The 16,480-nt window shown below is 38.5% G+C and overlaps 1 protein-coding gene across 1 annotated transcript; it reads left to right on the top strand.

Annotated features, from left to right (window-relative positions):
* The first annotated feature begins 2,275 nt into the window (after positions 1–2,275).
* Positions 2,276–11,819, top strand: LOC121516318 (T-cell surface glycoprotein CD3 epsilon chain-like). Its single transcript, XM_041797539.1, has 5 exons — positions 2,276–2,546; positions 3,037–3,222; positions 3,311–3,454; positions 6,021–6,073; positions 8,326–11,819. The coding sequence occupies exons 1-5, from the start codon at positions 2,483–2,485 to the stop codon at positions 8,383–8,385; spliced, it is 507 nt and encodes a 168-aa protein (XP_041653473.1). The 5' UTR covers positions 2,276–2,482; the 3' UTR covers positions 8,386–11,819.
* Positions 11,820–16,480: the final 4,661 nt, after the last annotated feature.

The following is a 16,480-nucleotide window of genomic DNA, read 5'->3' on the forward strand; positions in this document are numbered from 1 at the left end:
ATTTCTAAAATGTTCTCTCATCTTGTAGATGCTGAACGTTTACAGGCTTTATGTCACTTTTCATAAAATTATTTCCAAAAGTGTGACTTTGATTTATGATTGAGATATTTCTGATTTATATATTTTGTACTTTGAAAGAATTTAGTGGATATAGGAGGCTGTTATTGACTCTGTAAAATTCTTTTCAGAAGGATCACACTGCCATCAGGCCATAATCATAACCAATTTGAAATGCTTGAAAGTTTAGTTGAAGCTCATTCTGTCACAGTTTTTATGAAGTGGAAACAGATACTTGAGTCATCATTTCTGGTACATTCATGTAGGAGTTGACTTTTATAAGTATAAGTAAAACTACACTGTGGAAACTTTCCTATACTAAGAAATTCTGATTAAATCTAACCCAAAACATGTTTAAGTACTTTTCATAAAGCTACATGTTTTTCATTGACTGCAATTTTCCCTTGTTTCTATCACGTTTTTATCTTGAACATTAATGCCACACAGTCCAATGTAAGGGACTACAGGTGACAATTAGTAATAAGTGCACGCTGAACCAGGAAGTCTTCATCTATCCAGTTCGGTATTAACCTGACACGCCAGATGGATTTGTTTCACGCATCCATCTGGACAACCTTCCATAGAAGGCGTTTGGGAAAGGGCAGAGCCTTTGAAAAAAATCTTGGAGGGGGATTGGGTGAACGTTCTGTCTGTCACATCTTTAGGGGCCAATCAGAGCAACAAAACACGCGACATAGCCGCTAACGAGCTGTGCCTACACCCTTACCAACAAGGCTAAACTCCATAAAGCACTACATAGCGCAAACCGTGGCGACTGTAGTCTTGTCGGTACACGACTTTTGTTGTTTTTGAAAAGAAAACAACTCATTGCTTTTCTTTGTTCTTCTTTAACGAAGAAATGTCATCAAGTTCTGATGAAAGCTATGCTTTAGCAGCATCCATGCTAATGTCTTCGGCCATAATTGTACCGGCCTCTTCTTGCTGCTTGGGTATGTCATGACTCTGCCATGCCTGAAAGTACAGGGCCCAAATGGTTCAGATGGGAGCTTTGCAAGATGGATTTGCCAGTAAGAAACGCGGAAACGGGCGAATCCATCTGCTTTGCAAGTTTAGTTCGGTATATCATCCACTGTATATTATAGTTTATTACCTACAAGCAGGATCTCATGGTGCGAAAGTGTCTAATGCCCAAAGATGTTCTGGGGAAACTGCAGATTAAGGGGGTGATAGTCTAATAATCTGAGCACAATGACAAAAATCACTTAGAATAATTGAGTACTGTTCAATTAAAATTAGAAATGTGTTCAATCAACTCAGAAAAATAGAGCTGAAATAGCTATTTTGGATTTTTAAGTTGACACAACTAAATTTTTTAAACAACCTTCAACTTTTCAGTCTTACAGTAATATTTCCAAAATCACTTTAAAGGAGTAACGGCTGTATCCTCGAGCAAATTGTCACTAAAGTGTCATAGACAGCATCTTTTTGACACGTTATTATTGGTTTAATATTTGTAAAACCCACTGACAGATATAAAGGGTGACCAGTAGCACTTATTTATGAAAAAGAAAAAATGTAATCATGAAAAATGGAGACAGGAGGCTATGGCCCAGTGCCAGTGATTACTAAATGTGTTTCTATGAAACAGAAATTTCACTAAAATGAACTTAACTGTCAGTATTTTCTTTGTTTGTTGCATTCGAAACAATATTATGTTTACTTCTCAATAGGATGAAAGAAAAAAGGGAGAAAGAAAAAAATGTTGCCCATTCTTGGGATACAGTGAACCAACCATCAGTCTCTTCTTTGAGGCCATGATTCAGACTATTATAGTTCCCAGTAGTGGACAGTTTCCGTGTATCTGTGCTTGACTGGAGTATTAGTTTTCCAGTAGACTTATAACATTTGCTCCATTGCATATGAAAGTCAAATATCTTACTTTTGACTCCTCTACATTTATTAAGGTGCATGTAAACATACTCATCAGAACTTAGATGCTCTTTCCATTGGAAAATAAACTTTTTTAGATATAAATGCAATTATAAAAAGAACATGAATATGTAAATGTATATCAAACTGTTTGAAACTCTTCATGTGCATCTGTAGAATGGGTCTACTTGCATTCTTCTGTGCACCTTACTCACTATTGTTGTCTTCGTTTTGAGGTGTAACTGTGATCTCATCTTGAAAAAAACAGCTTCCTGTGGGGTTCGGTGTGAGCGTGTGTGAGTGTATGAGTGTGTGAGTGTTGAAGAAAGAGAGAAAGAAAGACAGTCAGCGAGTGAACTACCAAGTATTCTCTTCTTTGGCTTGATTTTTGCTTTTTCAACCATCAGCTGGAATTTTACACTATTCTTTCCCATCTGGAAGTGAAAACGAGACTAATTGGATTTTTAGAGCAGAGAAATATTTAAATTTAAAAAAACACTCCTAAAACTACAGCCACCTGAAGAAAAAGACCAGCATGGGTGTTGGGGCTGCATTAACTGTCCTCGTTCTTTTCATAGCTACTGTGGATGCTGGTGGAGGTAAATATTCTGTGTTATTGCTATAATTTCTAAATACTATTTTATTAATTTAAAAAAATATATTTTCTGCAGGAAAAACTATGATCAGGGAAAAATGTGAAAGAAATTTCTTTATTTCCTGTTGTTCAGCTGTGCCTCTTAACTGTTCTTCCTGCTTTGTTGAAAGCTTGTTGAAACTTTGTTGAAGTCTTTCTGTCTGTTTCAAACTGTTTGAGATTATTTTGCTGCTTTAATGTAGTGCATTCAGTTACTTTAGCTGTTTTGGTAAATCTGCTATGTATTTGCATAGAAGAATTGTTAAATAAAACCCATCCTTGTGTATTTAGGCATGGTGTAGTTTAAAGTAACACAAGGAAAATTTAATAGCATGTTAACCCTCGGCTAAGGATAATTATCTTTACAAACTGAAGGAATTGAAAAAGGGCTTAAGAGGAAGAAGTGACTCATTTAATCTGATGCTATGTATTTTAAATCTATGTGTGTTTTTTAGGAGTATCGTTCTGGGGGAAAAAATTCACAATGACCTGTCCAGAGGAGGGGGAATGGTTTAAAAACAAGGATAAATTATCCACTGAAAATACGTCGACATATGAGGTTGAGTATGATAACAAGAAGAAAGGCTCTTATCATTGTGTGACTGAGAGTGGAACATATCACTTCTACGTGCAAGGAAAAGGTGAGTAAACATTTGAGATTCCTCATGATTTTCCATGTAATCTCAGTTTGTCGTCTTTCTCACTCAGCTGCCTCTTGTTGTCTCTCAGTGTGTGAAAGCTGCTTTGAGCTGGACGCGGCGCTGATAGGATTTATCATTCTTCTGGACGTGGTTGGGACGGCGGTTATTATGTCCACTATTTACAAGTGTAGCAAAAATAAACGCTCAGACGGACCTTCTGCTGCTTCCAAGGGTAAGAATGCACCAAAAACTTCACTAAAATGACCTGACTTTCATTTACTTCAGCCTTTTAAAAGACCCTGCATTTATTTGGGACAGACAACATGGGATGGGCCAATTTATCAGTTTCAAACAAAACAGCAAAGATAGCAAACAACAGAAGATTACATATTACAACCAGAATGATTATTTAATGTTGTTTTATATCAGGATACTGATAAAAAAGATTACAAATCACTAATCTGATCTTAGAACATCTTTGTCAGCCTAATGCACTTTTGGGGAAAGAGAACCATCAGAATGTTGGTCAATTCATTTTATCTCTAAGATTTTTCTCAAGGAAAGTAAAAAACAAACATTTGTTTTCATAAAGTCAAAGAGCAAGTAAAAGGGATGGAGCCTTAAATTAACATTATCATTATTATTATGATCATTATATCTGATTATCTCTTATCTTAAAGTGAATTTTAGAACTGTTGTAATTACATTGCTATTTTATAATATATATATATATATATATATATATATATATAATACATCTTTCTCCTCACTGACATTAGTATTATAATGAGCATAGCTCCATCTATTAACATCATTCTTACTTCCAAAATCATTACTAGAACAGTTTCGTTTAATCTTAAAGCAGCTCTACTTTACCGTTATATCCATTCATAATAGTTTTCTCTTTTTCATTACCATGTAGCTGCTGTTGCTAATACTACATTGTCGTAATTTTTCATCTACCATCATCAATAAAGTTAAAGCAGTTTCATACAAATTGGGAGATACACTATAAATGTCTTTCATTTGTTGTTTTGTTGTTTCTCTTGTCCCTCTCCCCTTCTTGCTTTTCTCCTACCCCTCCTTCTAGCCCTTTCCAACCCCAGTGTAGCTTCAGCAGAGAGCTGTTCAACATGAGTCTGGTCTGCCCGACACCTGCCCTACAGTTAGGGAGGTGTTATTGTCGCTATTGTAACGGGCCTTAATACTGCTAGTGCTGTGTGCATAGTGATTAATGCTGGTCTTTATCATAATAGGGTATAGTCTTTATTATAATATTATCAATTAACACTGTTCTATAATAATAGGCCACAACAAAAAGCACAGTCTAGACCTGCCCTTTCTGTAAGGTGTCTTGAGATAACTCAGTGTTGTATTGATGCTATACAAACAAATATTGATTGATTGATAAAACTTAGATAGGCTTTTATTTGGAGTTAAACAGTAAGCAGCTGACATTATTTTATGAGGCATTCCAAAGGGTTACCAAAAAAAATGCATCTGTGGTTTACAAGTGGAACTGTAGTTGAATTTTTGCATCTCATATGACCTAGAAACTATATTTACATTTCTTCTAAGTATGGTCACTCTTGGCTCTTTCTGCATCTCCCATCACCTCCCTTTTGCTTCTCCCTCTTCTAACTATTAGCCTTTCAATCTTCTCTCTTTCTGAATCTACATCTTCCATTTACTATCTCTCTCCCCCTCTTTTTCTTTATCTCCTTCTTCTCTCTGTCTGAATCTCCCTCTCCTATTTTTCCAACTCTCTCCCTCTTCATCTGCTTAAGGCTTCTGCCATTGTAACCACACTAAATGTTGCTTTATGGTGCTGATCTCATGGTGGATTAATTTTGGGTCTAAAATTGTTTGACATAGCGTATTGGTTTATAAATGAGTGCTTTACAAATAAAGCATGATAACCAAAGGATCCCTTTAACACATGCACTACTGAAAATCCCCTGAGAATTTCAGGACCTGAAAATTGCCTGTTCACATATGCTCCTCAGAGCATGATAATAGGATCATTTATCTTGTTCTTTCAGATATTGAGGATACATGAAAGCAGGGTAAACATTCAGTTTAACTTAGGCACTGTTTTCACTACTGCTGGCAGGAAGGTTCTTCTCTGCTGCACTTGTATGTTTGGAGCACATTATGTCTGTATGTTGCAAGCTACACAACTTTTCTTCTCTAAGCTAGAAGCCATTCAGGCAGGCAGAATGTAAATGTGTCTGTAAGAATGGATAAAACTTTTGTGTGGCTCCTGGTTTTCTAAATGCATACAATCCTCCATGATTGGCAAATCAAAGAACTCATCATCTCTGCCTTTCACATGGCAAGAGGGCTCTCAGGTTGCAGGACATGATCTAAAGAGAATGATGTGGAGACGATGGCTGAATCAGTAGTCTGACACCATGATGACAATAATTGCCTTGTACGTAAATTTAAATATTCATAGAATTTCCTACAGGTGGTGAAGAACATATTTGGAGGCAGAAAAAAGAATAAAGTAGTTTAACTACTTGTACATAAAATCTCTCCCACCTGCTCACTTAAAGTGAATTTCCTGTTGTGTTCACACAATGGTAAGCTACGAACATGTAATTTCAGTAGGATGCTGGCAGACAAATGTCCAGATTAAGTTGTGGTGACAATTGTCGCAACCTGCATTCACACACATACAGCTCCTCCCAAAAATGTTCAATTAATTAAAGTGTAGTGCATGTGTGAAAGGGGCTATAGTCTGGATATGACTGTACAAATAAATGGTCACTCGTGTTCTTCTTTTTGTGTTGCAGGACCTTCTCGCTCAGGAGGCCGAGGTCCACCTGTCCCATCTCCTGACTATGAGGTGAGTGTAGACATTTTAGAAATCTACTTTGGATGGATGTGATCCATTTGCAGGTAGCCTTTGTTTGTGTTTTAACCTATAGTTGTGATGATCCAAACAAGGGATGAACACACAAACGTGAAAAGGCTGAGATGAGACTTATTTCATCACAACCAGCAGAAATACCTTACCAAAGCTAAACGGTTAGCTTTTTTTAGTTAAAGGTTAACGGGAGGAGAATAGATGACTTCATTCCAGAGGATCAAAATAATTTTGCCTTCCAGCACTAAAACTCATTAACACATTATTTACCACTTATGGAAGTTGTATATTCATTATAATTTGCTGTAGTTCAGTGGTGGAGTCGATTATCTTCATCGTAACCAGTAGGTTTAGGGTCTCCATCCTCTGGTCCTGCAGCTGTATGTCAGGGTGTCTGAGGCTTGGACAAGGACAAGTTACTGTATTAATCTGAATACATCTTGGATTTTAAAATACATGCACATATGTTACACCAATATAATCTTGATGATGTTGGAGATTTATTTACTGGTGCATATATACACCTCAATCAGTCCATAACTGGACTAGACATTCTGCACGTGCTCCACAGTTTCTATGTCTTGACTTTGGCCCAGAAATCAATTGCTTAGGAAATCAAGTTATCCCTCTTCAGGTACCACAATGAGCCCAAGGATTAGATTGTGCTACACTTGTGCCAGAGCTATGGTGTAGAGTACATACAAAATACAGACATGTAAAGTTTGTTTATGCTTTTGCAGTTTAGCATACAACCTGTTTATTGCTTGCTAACTTGTTTGCAAGGTTAACAAGAGGAAGGCCCAAAGTAACTACCTGAAAGGATGCCTTTTGTCACCTGCAGTAGCAGAGTTGGATATGCCTCCATTAATAATTTGTTCCCTGATGCATGTGTACTAAGACAGTAACAATAGCCCAGTTATTTTGCCTAATTGGGTAACATAAGCTGGACGTAACTAGCTGTGCAAGTTAAATTACTGAATTAACCTCATATTGCTCTTGCTGCAAAGTGAGAAATGTGTAAATGTGCTTGAATGAGGTGACTTTAAACAGCCTGGCTCACAATCTCCGTTCCAGTTCATTCCAAAGGTGCTTGATGAGGTTGATGTCAGGGCTCTGCTAGTCAAGTTTTTCCACACCAGTCTTATTAAACCATGTCTTTATAGTCCTTTGTCCACTGGGACAGTCATGTTGGAACAGAAAAGGGCCTTCCTAAAACTGTTGCCATAAAGTTGGAAGCATTGCACTGTCCATAATGTCTTGGTATGCTGAAGCATTAAGATTGGCCTTCAATGGAAATAAGGCACCTAGATCAAATCCTTAAAATCATCCCCATAGCATTATCCCACCTTCACCAAACTTCACAGTTGGCACAATGCCATCAGGTTGGGAATATTATCCTGTTATCCGCTGAACACAGGCTGAATCTAACTGCCTAACAGAGAAGAATTATTCTTTACTCCATGAAGCATATTTCCACTGCTCCATAGTCCTTTGTCAGGGTGCTTAACACCACTCTGACACTTGGCATTGGCTTTGGTGATGTGAGGCTTGTCTGTAGCTGCACAGCTGTGGAAACCCACTACATAAAGCTCCACCACAAAGTTTTTGTGCTGAAATTAATGCTAGTGGAAGTTCAGATCTCTTCAGCTATGGAAACAGCAGAGTGTTGGCCACTTTTACACACCATGTACCTCAGCAGTCAACTACCCTGCTCTGTGGTCTTCCACTCTGTGGCTGAGTTGCTATTGTTCCTAAATGCTTGACTTTCTAATAATATCACTTACAGTTGACTGTGGAATATCCAGCAGGGATGAAATTTTACAACCATGGTATTGCAAAGGTAGCACCCATCATGGTACCATGCTTAAAGTCACTGAGCTCCTAGAATTACACATTTTGTATCAGTTAGTTTGCAAACCATGACTGCATGGTTAGGTGCCTGATTTTATACACCTGTGGCAAGATGTCTGATTGAAACACCTGAATGCAATAATTAACAGGTGTGGCCAAAATTTTTTGTCCAAATAGTGTATCATCCTCCTCAATGAGTGAACAGAAGATTAGAACAACACTGTTTTGGTCAGTTTACCCTTCATAAAGTGTCCTTTTTAAGATGTGTGGCTCCAAAAACAGTCTAGCATGGATGCATTTCTGACATCATTGTCTCAATTATTGAGTTAAGGAATAAAATGACTTTGTGATTTAACTAATTCTGTGATTTGCTTTTGCAGCACCTGAACATTCACACTCGTGAGCAGGAAACATACTCCAAGCTGAACAGGACAAGATAAAGACGGACTGGTTTAATGCTGAACTTCAGCTGAAATCACCCTCCAAGGTCCATTCACACACCAGCTTGGGGATGCAGTTATTTTCAAACTTGCTCCTTGAAATGCAGGTTTTAATTGTACAGGTGGTGAAAGATGTGATAGATATGCCATTATTTCTGCAGTAATCTAGAGTATAAGAAAATTTTCTGTGACTTGGCTTATATATGTGTGTAAAAAAGAATTATGGATTCTATGTAGTGTATATTATAATACTTACGTTTCTGGGAAAAACTCACTCACAGCATCTATTAAACAATGGTGTGATTAGGATCTAAACTTCTTGATTTATTTTCGTCATAATCTATTGATGTAGTAAGATTTGCAGTCTGAAAGCTTTTGACAGATATAAATAAGGTTAAAACAGAATAAAAAGAATTCTGATTAAGAGTACTAAAAACCATGGGAATTTTTACCATTTGGAAAAGTTAGGCAACTGCCTGGAGCCTCAGGCCCCGAGGATGCTCAAGACAGTCCTTTTAGGTGTGCATCAAATATGAGGTATAGGCTACATCACACCTTCAGTTTTCACATACAGCGACTGCACTGCGATCTGCTGGCAAATCATACTGCAGAGCAAATCACTCCCTTTCTAACCTATCAGAGCATTTCCACAGCCTGCACCCCAGTCCGGCAGCGACGCATCCCTGGAGCGTCACTCCACTTCTACAAAATACGCTGCAGGTCTGTTTTCATCGCAGGCCGCTGCCAAACCGCATCAACTCCTGTCAATCAGAAAGCTCCAAACAGGAAGTCACAAGTGTAGAATATCCAGTTCTTTCAAAATACAACACAACGCACAGACTCTGGATTGTAAATAATCCCTATATCAACATTACGTCTCATGCTGCAGTGAGAGCAAAGGGTCACTGGGAGGTCAGTGGGTCACAGAGATACAACGGCACCATTGATGAGGAAAAGTTAACTTTTGAGGACATTTAGCCAAATAATTTTACCTAAAACCACAGATCATTTAAGCAAACATTAACCTTTTAACTTCCTAATGTATGCACCCAGTGGTGGAAGCAATAACATCATGGACTTATGCCAGAATGGAAGATAAATTAACCCCAAAAGGTCTGCCATGATCTCTGCCTGCTGACCAGAGCTGGGCTGCAGTGCATCGCTGTAGACATGCTTCCAGTGGGAAGTCGCACGCCTTCGGTCGGAGCTAACCCACAGCACTTTGGTGTGTGGCACAGTCATTGTATGTGGAAATTGCAGGTTAAGGTTGGCTCAGACTACACAAATTTTGGTTGTTCATGACAACACCATGTCAGACGACGCAACTGAAATGTTGCCCCAACTTGCCAACAGCCTGGCCAAACTAAAAGTATGATCTTATTGTACGCTGATGTCACCACTGCGTCTGTGACTGTGTGCGAGTTTACAGGTCATCGTGGGGTGGGTCAGAAAGAGTGAATCATAGAAAAGTTCTACATGATGCTAGTGGTCTTTTGCTCTGACAAGAACAAAAAACAAGAAATTATTATGGACTCTTCCTGATGTATTACTTTTTACTTTTCTTAAAACAGAAGTACCTTTTTATTTGTAATGAACCATGGGCATGGGCACACTGACTAAACCATTAGTAGAGTTCTGACTTCAGAGCTATGTCCACAAATGTCAGGATACCTGAGAATAAAGTGGAAGGAACTGATACAACATTAAGGGAAAAATCATTAAATCGAAAAAAGAAACAAGAATAATTGAAGTTGAAATACTTTAGAAATAAGCGTGTAAATTTGCAAAGTGGGCTACAGAAACCAAAATAATGGAAAATGGTGAAAAGCAGTTAAAAAGTAGCAAAAGTAGCAAAAAATAGTTTAAAGAAGCAAAATCGGGCAAAAATTTGTTAGAGACAAAAGTGGAATTTATGGGGAAACAGATTTGGCAAAAAATTGGTAGGAGCAGCAATGAAATGGGGTCGGAATGTCTTATCAATAAATAATTTGAACATCAGAACCCAGTAATAGCTTGACACCCTTTTATCTCCAAAATAAAGCCAGGACGCATCCGTAAATCACAACTGGGGAGGGCCCATTCACTGGATTTCTCAGGGGTCAAGCCAATACTGTGGACAGGTCTGTTACCCCTGCTCATAATCAGACTCAACATTTTACGATGACCTGTGATGATGTGGTCTGGCTGAATTTGTGTAGTCTGAGCCAGACTTAAATCTACTTTCAGTAGTTAAGATGTATATTTCAGTGGTTCACAAAGGGATGGGTCGCAAGATGCATTCCAAAGAAAAAAAGAACAGCTTTTAATGATTTAAAATACTAAGTTTTGCTTGTAGCCTTTCTATCAAGACATTATTTTATAAAGTATAAAGATTTTAAGGATGTTGTGTTCTTTTATGTTGTTTTCATGCCAGTGTTAGGCAAGGCCCAGTGTATATGCTGGAATAGAAAGGGGTCCCTGGTCTCTGGCTCTGTTATTTAGGAGGTCTGGGGCTGAAATGTTTGGGAATCCCTGGTGTATTTTTTAGGTAAATAAGGCCCTAATATAGCAAATTCCAAGCCTCTTTAAATCCTCAAGACGACTTCATACCAGGCAGGCACGCTATAGGGTAGATCCCTACAGACATGTTGAAACAATGAATTGGAAGATTACTATGTGGTAAAATGTATGAAATAGGTTAAAGTTATGATGCTCCTCTAAAAAGCAGTGACGACAAAATACTACCGGGTATTAGTATTTCAGATATAGGCACTTTCTGTGTACTCTTCTGGCTATGTAACCTGATAATAGATTCCTCTAAGTATTTGGTCATCTCTTTGTGATTACTTTTAGCTAAATCAGTCATTTGCCTTGGGCCTCCAAATTACTAAAACCATCCCTGTTGAAAACTACTTTCTAAAAAACATGAACTCAAACTAGACTTACTAACAAACACATGTAAAATAGCTGAGAATTGGTCAGTGATATGTAGTTAAATGATAGATCTTGTAAAAGCTCTCCTTATTAGATGAATAGAGCACATGCACAGCAGATAAAGTGAAAGGAACTGAAGCAGCCTTGATTTATGTTCAATTTTCAATTTTTAGTGACCATTTTTGCTTTGTATGACTTTATGCAGATGATCCTCTTATTATAGTCATTGAGTGTATTACCATTAATACTGTACATATACTGTCTAATCTACAATGATGTCAATATAAAATAATAATTTCCAGTTATTTCATAATATGAGTAAAATGTTTGTTTGTTTTATGTCTCTTAATTTACAAATTGTAAAAAGAGAATATAACTTACTTTAGAAATTGTATGCAGATGTACCTCCTTGCTGTTTTTTTTATTTCTAAAGCTTTATTATTCTAATCTTCTGCCTTAAACTATTTGTTACTGCAAACTGTGTGAAATGTGTCACTAATTAATAAACCACAGACAACGTTGTTCTCATTTCTCTCATTATGGTCGGAAGCAACACTCAGATGCTTGTGCTGAGGTGTGATTCATGACACAGCCTCAAAGCCACAGCTTATATCAGCATCAGCTGTATGCACACGACCACCATCAACATGTCTCCATCACTGCATCGTCTCTTTTGTCAGAGACATGCTGTGCTGTCTGTGGAAACATCTGACATTTCTTATCATGTGTGCATATTTATTATGTAATTCGTGGTATGCATTATGGGAAAATGGCATGTTACGTTTAGTTATTCTTCTTCAGCCTTCAGGTTTATTTTGTGTTTGTTTTAAATTGCACTGAGGCAGTTACATATTATGTCACAATATAACTGTGCAAAAGGCAGAAAAGAGAACATTAAGCAAAAATAAGTACATAAACTCAAAGAAGATGACAGAGGCCCAAAGTTCATTTAATTACATTCATCTTTTTTACTCTGATTTCTCATGTGTGATGACCCTGCTGTCTGCCTGTTTGCGTGTGGTTATGTTGTGTGGTTCCAGGTGGCAGTGGATGGTTGTTGTCAGGAAATGGACTGAGAACACCTGGGCCCGGTGGTCTCATTTCCATAGGTGCAGACTTAGTCAGGAGGCAGAGAGAGGCAGACAGAGAGACCCTGCTCCTCATTTAGCCCCACTCCCCATTTCTGTTGTGTTGTTTGCTGTTATGAACTAATTCATCATTATTCTCATTTATTCTTTTTTTTTTTTTTTTGGTAGACTAATAGTCTTTCTGAAGTTACCTCAGCTTTGAGCTTGCTGTGATAAATGGGGGCTCATCCGGGATCTGAATCTGGGATCTCTTGTATCATACCCCTACAACCCCTGTCTATGGGTGGCATAATGAGTGATGCTCAACATTAGTTGTTAAATGTGAATGAGTGAGTTAATCTCTGAATATGGCCAGAAAATTACTAAAATTAACAGGTTACCCTCGGAAAAACAATGCTGAGATTCCCAAGATGAAAAAACAGCGTTATCCAGAAAGTAAAGCAAAAAGGTATGGATAAATGTCCTCTTTGGGCTACCATAAAGACATGCAAAAAGAAAGTGATCTCTCCTTTATAATTTAGTTATTTCAGAAAAGTAACCTAAACAACTGTGGGTGGGGGTTCCCAGCAATGATGGTACAACTATGCTGGTGGAAATAAAGGAAACATGACATGTAATTTCTCTTCCTCCTGCAGATTAATGGATCAGTCTGTGACACAGTATGTTAGTCAAATCATGCTGTGGAAACACTCCCACTCTTTCTGCTCAGTTATCATCTACATCTGCTGTGTTTTTGTGTGAGTGTAAAACAAAGCGATGCAGTGGGGGGATGGGGCCGAATCAGATGAGCTCCTCCGTCTGACTGTCTGAAGTCTAACTGTTCCCACACGCAGGTCTACATCTGTTTCGACGAGAACATGTGGTCGGATCATGTAGAACATGCACATGAGCCCATGTGCGAGTGCATGCAAGCGCTTGCACATGCACTGAGTCAGAAGTTGGTGTATGCGTGTCTGTGTGGGTTGATCAGGGTTGTGTTCCTGAGCCGAGCTGTCTTAGCTTCCTTGTTTGATCTCGGCACTCTTCTTCAGGTAGAGAACTGCAGCTTGTAGCTTTGTCACTGCTCTGTCGAGAGGAAGGCGAAAGACTCGGAGAAATGATCAAAGAATTTAAGCTGTTAGATTATCTGACATGGAGAGTCTTGCTCCACAGTTTGCTAAAGTTTCTCTCCACCTACTCCTCCTCCTTGTCTTTGTTACTATTTTAACTTTACAGTCTTTCTTTCTCTGCTTCTTGAACTTGTTGTGTAATTCCTTCTAATGCTGCTCTGTCTTGGCTATATTCTCATCTTTTCTTATATTTTGGTTCAGCAGACTGAAATAAAACTCTGAAGCAGATGGTGGGGAAATTCATAGGATAAGCAAGTGGTGGAGGGAGTTAATAAATCCATAATCAAAGCTTCTGTGCATTCAAACTTTAAGGTCAGGGATTGCTAAAACAGTCTAAAATGAATTCTGATTGATGTAAAATATGCACATTAAAATGCTCTCCTATGACTGCAACGCAGAGTAAACATCTCTGGGTGTCTCTGTACTGTTTTTGTGTATTTAAATGAGCCATCATGCATTAATTTGGGGACAAAATCAGCCCCTTTCCGTGCATATGAACTTAATTGCAAATTATATTAAATTTGCAAAACACTGACATGAACAGCCACGTGCAGATAGAAGGCAAAAATACTTCAGAGAGGTGGTTGTAGCTGAGCCAAAGTATTTACAGTCATGGAGGAAAGTTTTGGCACCCCTTGGATTTTTCAGAAAATACACCATTTCTGCCAGAAATTGTCGCAATTACAAATGTTTTTGGTATACACATGTCTATTTCATTTATGTGCATTGAAACAACACAAGAAAGCAGAAGAAAACTGCCAAAATTGACATGATTTTACACAAAACTCAAAAAATGGGCCAGACAAAATTGTTGGCACCCTCAACTTAATATTTTGTTGCACACCCTTGGGAAAAAAATAACAGAAACCAATTTCTTCCTACAACCATCAACAAGCTTCTTATACCTCTCAAATGGAATTTTGGACCACTCTTCTTTTGCAAACTGCTCCAGGTCTCTCAGATTTGAAGGGTGCTTCTTACAACAGCAGTTTTGAGATCTCTCCATAGGTATTCAATGGGATTTAGATCTGGACTCATTGCTGGCCACTTCAGAACTCTCCAGCGCTTTGTCTCTAACCATTTCTTGGTGCTTTTTGAGGTATGTTTGGGGTCATTGTCCTGCTGGAACACCTATGACCTCTGACTCAGACCCAGCTTTCTGACACTAGGCCCTACATTGCAGCCCAAAATCTTTTGATAGTCTCCAGATTTCATGATTCCTTGCACACAGTCAGTGCACCCAGTGCCAGAGGCAGCAAACCAACCCCAAAACATCTTTGAAACTCCACCATGTTTGACTGTAGGTACTGTGTTCTTTTCTTTGTAGGCCTCATTGCGTTTTCTGTACACAGTAGAATGACGTGCTTTTCCAAAAAGCTCTACCTTAGTCTCATCTGTCCACAAAATGTTCTACCAGAAGGATTGAGGCTTACTCAGGTACATTTTTACAAACTCCAGTCTGGCTTTTTTATGTCTCTTTGTCAGCAGTGGGGTTCTCCTCGGTCTCCTGCCATAGCACTTCATCTCATTCGGGTTACCACATATGGTCCAAGCTGACACTTTTTTTGAAGTCTGCAGGACAGCCTGAATTTGTGTGGAAGTTGACTGAGGATGTTTAGCCACCATTCCAACCATCCTGCATTGCAATCTTGTGTCATTTTTTCTCTTCTGTCCATATCCAGGGAGATTAGCCACAGTTCCATGGGTTATAAACTTTTTAATTTAAAGGGATACTTCAACATTTTGGCAAATTTGTCCATTGCCATAATCCCTATAGTCTTAGTAATAGGTTCGTTACCTTCAGTTGTCGGTGCAAGCTCTTTTTAGATCGGCCGCTGCCGAGTTCGGACCTGCTGTGCCAACTCAATTTAGGCAGACGGTATTCTGGCTTTCCCTCACCAAACTCATCAAATACACAATCCAACAACTCCAAAATGCTCTTGTGGACAAGTTGTGACCTGCACATTCACCACGCTATGAAATAATAATGTATAATTATGTAACATTACGACGCAGGAAGCAAATACTCAGAACTATTTCTTGAGTAAACCACTGGGCGAAGTGACACAGTGCAGCAGCCATGCCTGGAGTGTAGTTCCGGCTTTGCATTTAGCTTTAAAATATCTCCATCTCGCAATGTTCCATGATTATTTCGTAGCATGGTGAATGTACAGGTCACAACTTGTCCACGAGAGCGTTTTGGAGTTGTTGGATTGTGTATTTGATGAGTTTGATGAGAGAAAGCCGGAATACCATCTGCTTAAATTGAGTTGGCACAGCAGGTCCGAAATCGGCAGCGGCCAATCAAAAAACAGCTTGCACCGACAACTGAAGGTAAGGAACCTATTACTAAGACTATAGGAATTATGGCAATGGACGAATTTGCCAAAATGTTGAAGTATCCCTTTAATTACGCACAGTTGACAAAGGGATTTCAAGGTCTCTGGAGATGGTCTTTTAACCTAGAGATTTTCATATTTTTCCACAGTTTTGCTTCTTAAGTCCTCAGACAATTCTCAGCTCTTCTCCATGCTTGGTGTGACACACACAGGCACACAACACAAAGGTTCAGTCAACTTTTATACATTCTAACTGGCTTCAGGTGTGATTTCTAGATTGCCAGCACCTGTTACTGCCACAGGTGAGTTTAAATGAGCATCCCATGCTTGAAATAAAATGATTTACCCACAGTTTTAAAAGGGTGCCAACAATTTTGTACGGCCCATTTTTTGAGTTTTGTGTAAAATTATGTCAATTTTGGCTTCTTTCTTCTGCTTTCTTGTGTTGTTCCAATGCACATAAATGAAATAAACATGTGTATACCAAAAACATTTTTAATTGCAACAGTTTCTGGGAGAAATGGTGTTTTTTCTGGAAAAATTCCTGAATGGTGCCAGTACTTTCATCCATGACTGTATAACTGATGTCACGTATGAACTTTCCAGTGATCAGGAAAATAATATGACGCTAAAGTAAATCAGCTCT

The sequence above is a fragment of the Cheilinus undulatus genome, linkage group 2, assembly GCF_018320785.1.
Source record: "Cheilinus undulatus linkage group 2, ASM1832078v1, whole genome shotgun sequence".
NCBI classification, from domain to species: Eukaryota; Metazoa; Chordata; class Actinopteri; order Labriformes; family Labridae; genus Cheilinus; species Cheilinus undulatus.

Excerpts from the sequence above, each read along its gene's own strand:
- LOC121516318 (XM_041797539.1), top strand. The coding sequence starts at position 2,483 with ATGGGTGTTGGGGCTGCATTAACTGTCCTCGTTCTTTTCATAGCTACT. Across the intron at positions 3,223-3,310 it reads CTTCTACGTGCAAGGAAAAG|TGTGTGAAAGCTGCTTTGAG; the intron begins GTGAGTAAACAT and ends GTTGTCTCTCAG. Across the intron at positions 6,074-8,325 it reads TCCCATCTCCTGACTATGAG|CACCTGAACATTCACACTCG; the intron begins GTGAGTGTAGAC and ends TTGCTTTTGCAG.